At 36.3% G+C, this 5,470-nt stretch overlaps 1 protein-coding gene across 1 annotated transcript; it reads right to left on the bottom strand.

Annotated features, from left to right (window-relative positions):
* Positions 1–306: 306 nt before the first annotated feature.
* On the bottom strand, positions 307–963 carry LOC149244582 (heat shock 70 kDa protein-like). Its single transcript, XM_089371594.1, has one exon. The coding sequence runs from the start codon at positions 961–963 to the stop codon at positions 307–309; it is 657 nt and encodes a 218-aa protein (XP_089227720.1).
* Between the last annotated feature and the right edge of the window lie 4,507 nt (positions 964–5,470).

The raw sequence follows: 5,470 nt of genomic DNA on the forward strand, positions 1-5,470 counted from the left end.
CACACAATTTGACTTCCCTTTGACCGGGGTCTTTTTCATCAAATTTGATCGAATGAATAGGACACCATCCATGTACTGACATTTCCCTAGCTACCCATGTGACTTGTTTTGCTTGAGGACACCTGCAACTTAGAGATTAACAAAACAACTGCGGAATCTGGGATTGGCTGCGGAAATGCTGTATTGGCTGCGGAAAGTGCAGAGTGTAGAAAGTGTTGTGAAATGGAGTGGCTATGTGCGTGGAAGAGAAAAAAATGTGGAGGAGTGAAGGCTGTAACAAATTGTTGTCCAACCTCAATAGATACTTCATATCCTACAAGAACTTGCAATCATTCCAAAACTTGTGATGACTTTGTTTACAAGATCTGGTTTCAACATGTGTATAAACATTGTCTTCTGGCTATAGGCTCTAGCCCCTCCTTGGATATCTTTGCATATGATCCTCAACATATTTAAGCCAACAATGAGACCAGCATCCTTGGTCGCCTGCCTCTGTGAGTCATTGAAATAGGCAGGAACAGTAACCACAGCATTCTTTACAGCCTGACCAAGAAAAGCCTCTGCAATCTTCCTCATCTTGGAAAGGACCATAGATGAAATTTCTTCAGGAGAGAATTGCTTCTTCTCACCCTTGTAGCTGACCTCAATTGTAGGCTTATCCCCAGGGCCGGATAATACCTTAAAAGGCCAGAGCTTCATGTCGTTTTGCACAAGGGCATCACTGAAGCGCCTGCCGATCAATCTTTTAGCATCAAAGACCGTGTTCTGAGGATTCATGGCCACTTGATTCTTGGCAGCGTCCCCAATTAGACACTCCGTATCAGTAAAAGCAACATAGGAAGGAGTCGTTCTGTTACCTTTATCATTGGGAATTATTTCCACACGGTCGTGGTGCCAAACACCCACGCAACTGTAGGTTGTTCCCAGATCGATTCCAATCACCTTCCTTTCGCTACTAGCCATCGTCAGAACTTCAAATCACAGCAAAATCAAAACAAACCACACGAATACACAAGAAAATTGAAACAAGACGTTCTGTATTCTTCGCTTACTTAGCAAAACAACGTTGTTGAACTATGCAATTTACATGTTTGAGCTGCAAAACGGTTGCGGATATTATGGTTACGTCTCAAGAGTACAACGAATAATTAGGTTTGAACAAAAGCACATAGATGACTCCTATTTGGATTTCTCCTCCTCAGACACGCGGAGTTAATTAATTAATCAGACTATCAGTTAATAACTCAACTCCAGTTTTTTTCACGCGGCAACAAGAAAGAAGCTCCAAAGAACCGAGGATTTCTCCCAGACTGCCACGAATTTTCTCAAACGGTTTCTGGGTTATCTAATTAACCCACCTGGAAAAAAAACCCATGTTTTAGTTTTTGAAATTCGCTTCCATTTGGGCAAATCGAGCGTTCTAAATTTGACGTTTTTCTGTTGTTTACGTTTTTCCTGAGTTAACTGTTCTCTGTTCCGCCTTTTATGAATTTGCATTCGGCCTGTATGGAGTCAGAGAAGGAAGGCTAGGATCCTGATTAGTAGTAGTAGCCTACTGGGTATTCTTTGAAGATGGAGCAAATCTGGATCCTATGTCAATCCACCTACAGTTTTTCAGTATCGGGTGGCAGGCATTGGGTGATGCTTTATTTCTACCCATCTTCTTATAATGGTCTTGCCCCTGAAGATGCCTTATTCACTGTTCGTGCCAGAGGCTACACCATGCTGAATAATTTCAGTGCATCGATCACTGCTCAAGCCCTTACCCAAGCATACATCATTAAGGAGTTTTCCTTCGTTAATTCTCCAGGTCTGCTTAACATCACCTTTGTTCCAGAGAAGGGCAACAAATCTTATGCATTTGTGAATGGGATTGAGATTGTATCTATTCCTGACCTGATCAACATGACGTAGCCAATGCTTGCTGGACTGAATGTACCATACAATATTGACTCGAGCATCACATTGGAGACCATGATTAGATTGAATGTAGGAGGACAATCTCTTTCACCAGTTGAAGATTCAGATCTCAGCAGAACTTGGTATGATGATACACCATGGCAGAGACACTTAATACCCCTTTGAAGCATGACACTAGATTTTTCTAAAAAGTCCTTGCTTCAATCTAATTTTTTTTTCATATATACAGTGCAATTTTTTTTTTTTTTTTTTGTTTAATGTTGCAGGTTTGTTTCAAGCCAAAGCTTGATCAGGGAGGCAGATTTTTTATTGAAGCCACAACGAAAACTAGGAATGGAGATAGCCATAGATTTTTTTTATTTTTTTCTTCTCTGAAATTGTAAAATTTTATAAAAAGGATTAATGATTTTCAATTTCAGGCAGCAAATACTTCAAGAAAAACATGCTAAAAACAAGACTTTGAATGAGGTCTTAGGCTGGTTTTTCATTGATCTGAGCTGGATGACTAGGATAGGATCCATGTCGGGACAATTCTGGAGATGCCCATGTGGTTGGTTTTTTCATTGGATGCCTGTAACATGCTAAACCTTGAAACAACTGCGGAATTCACAGCTAGTTGCGGAATCAGGGCAGTTTTCGCAGCTAAGTTGCAAAACCTTATTAAAACATGATACAGTGTTTTGAAGACCACTACAAAGCATAACCAGATGATTTTCGACAATTTGAACCTATCAAAGTAGTTGAGTTTCAATTTTTTTTTTTTTTTTTTTGAATCAATTGAAGTGTTGAAGTTAATTTTGTCTCCTATTTTTTTTCTTAACAATTCTTTTTCTGATCCTCCAGATCACACAAAGTGCAGGAGGAGAGCATACTCAAGATTTTTTTTTTTTTTTTTTACTTAACAATCCTTTTTCTGATCCTCTAGATCACACAAAGTGCAGGAGAGCATACTCAAGAATTGTTAATTATTATTATTATTATTATTTATTTATTTATTTATTTTCAGATGTAAGAAATAAGGTCTCCTAATTACACTTCCCCGGCAACGGCGCCAAAATGTCTAGTCAATTTAACGTCTTAAATTGCTCTACATAAATTATCAATCCGGGTATCGTTAACTGATGAAGTGTGGTGCACTATATGTGCTTAGTTAACATTTCTCTTACTTCGTTGTTTTATAGTTTATGTTGTTTTTGGGGTTTTGTTCTTGTTGCTTTTCTAAAGTGTTTAATGCAACTAGTTCAATCGAAATAAAATGCAATAATCAAATAATGAGAGAATGACTATGAGACCGAGTATCCTTGCTGCTTCAGCAAAAGGACAAGATGATTCTATCACGTCATTAGTTCATTAAAAGGCTATGTGCATCACTAATCTACAATCAACTTGAAAGCAATTTATGTACAATAATATACATGTTAAAAAGAAAATAAAATGCAGTAATTCAAACTGTACATTAATATACATGAAAATCAGAAAAAGAAATACAAGAAATTAAAGTGACAACTATACAAGGCAGGGGCCCCCTACCACCTATGAAATCAAATGCTTAAAGGAAAATAAAGACATCAAATAAAGAACTAATGACATTGGCCCAGTATCTATGCTGCTGATTTAAAATGAAAATGAAATGTGAAATCTAAGTGACACTACATAAAGGAGACAAATCACACTACTTTAACCTTTTCTTAACCTTTTTGCCTTTCAGCTAGTTATGAACAAGTCAGCAATGTGAGTCTTAAAGCAAACTAAACCAAGCTGTACTAAGTGATATTTTGGCTCCAATAAAGTTATTTGATTATGGAAAAAGAACCATCAATAGATGAACAACTTGATATCTAAGAGCAGAAAGTAAAGTGCAAATTAAAGAAATGATACTAATGAAAATCAAACTACAGAAAAATAAAGGTCAGCAACATAGACAAGATGATCACACATGCCACTAGTCATGAAATCAAAGTAAAATTAAACACACTTGCATGAATTAAAATTGCATGAAAGAAAAATCTAATCTACCTTACATCCTACAAAGCAATATTTACAAAATGAAATCTACTCTACTTACATCCTAATATGCTCCATGACATCTACTTCACATCTCCTTCCATGTTGAGAACATCAAAGCTTTATTCAAATTCTTCAAAAGTACAAAGTACAAAAGCTTTCAAAAGCCATGGGACTAACAAGCTAAAAGGACTAAGAAAAGACTAAAAGGGAAGACTAACAAATGAAGGAGAGAGATCTCCTATTTATACAAAAAGATGAGAGCCATCTCATTAATGAGAATCCATGAATCTCTCCCTCTAGCTCTAGAGTCCTAATCAAAATAGGAACTGATAAGACACATGTCTTTTTAGAGTTACAATACAACTAGGAGATGTGACACATATCCTCATGATCCCATGATTATTTCCAACCAAATTCGAATTTGGCCTTAGAGTGCCACATAAGGGTCTTCTAGAAGCCTCCTTTCAACCTACACATGTCAACAATCTCAACCCATTTGTTAGGAATAAGCATATGCACATTATTTTCTAATGTTTAACCACAAATTCACTCAAAAGGCTTAGAAATAATAAATATTGGAAAAACATAAAGGTGGCCCAATGATAATGAAAGTGGGATGAATGTGGTGACATAGTAGTGAAATGGAGGTGATATAATGGACATAATAGTGAAAGTATAATGCAAATGAATGACATTTTCAAGACTCAACATACCCCCCAACTGAAGCTATTGCATGTCCTCATGCAATATATATTACATTAACTCTTTTGATCCTTGAGCTTTGGCTTAACTTTGCATGATATCATTTGATAACTTCATATTTATGTAAAGTGTTTCACTTGAATTGCAACATGGTTGGTTCTTGTGTTACAACCATTTTTTTTGTTGCCTTCTATTTTGATCTTTGAACTTTGCATAATGATATTTTGATTATTGTTGCAAAGTATATCTTTATTGGATTGCATGATGGTTGGTTCTTGTGTGACAACCATGATTTTGTTTGTATCCAATTTATCCTTTAAGCACTTTTTCAAAAGCCATTGTATGCTCATAATAGCAATGTAATAATTAATATATGTTAGAAGTATGTGAGCTCCTGAATATGATATGGACATGGAAAGATATGAATATGAATGTATTCCCCCCCCCCCAACTGATGGTATTGGCAATTTTATGAAATGAGGAAGAGAAATGTTTTTCCAACAATTATCATTCTAGCTTTTTATGGAATTCTATGGTCAAAAGTTAGAAAATGACGTACCTTCACTTACCCTTTGACATGGATGAGTTGTATGTGTAGTGGCTGAAAACTTCTGATCATATTCTTCTTTAAGTGGCTGAACAAGAGGAGTCATGGATAGAGAGATAAGATGACTTTTTATTGCTTCTACTAAAACTTGCTGAATCTGCTCCAAAATGCTGAAAATAATAGTCTTCATGTCTTCAAAACTCATTGGCACAATTCCTACTATGTGAAAAGATGTTCTGATGTTGAACATAGTAGGAAATTGTTGGCTTAGTGGCCATTAATGGATGCCACTAG

Source organism: Pinus tabuliformis, chromosome 8, assembly GCF_031772625.1.
Source record: "Pinus tabuliformis cultivar Carrire ecotype Pingquan chromosome 8, CPIR1, whole genome shotgun sequence".
In the NCBI taxonomy this organism is placed as follows: domain Eukaryota; kingdom Viridiplantae; phylum Streptophyta; class Pinopsida; order Pinales; family Pinaceae; genus Pinus; species Pinus tabuliformis.

What these genes read in the sequence shown, in the direction of transcription:
- LOC149244582 (XM_089371594.1), bottom strand. Translation starts at nt 963, where the DNA reads ATGGCTAGTAGCGAAAGGAAGGTGATTGGAATCGATCTGGGAACAACC.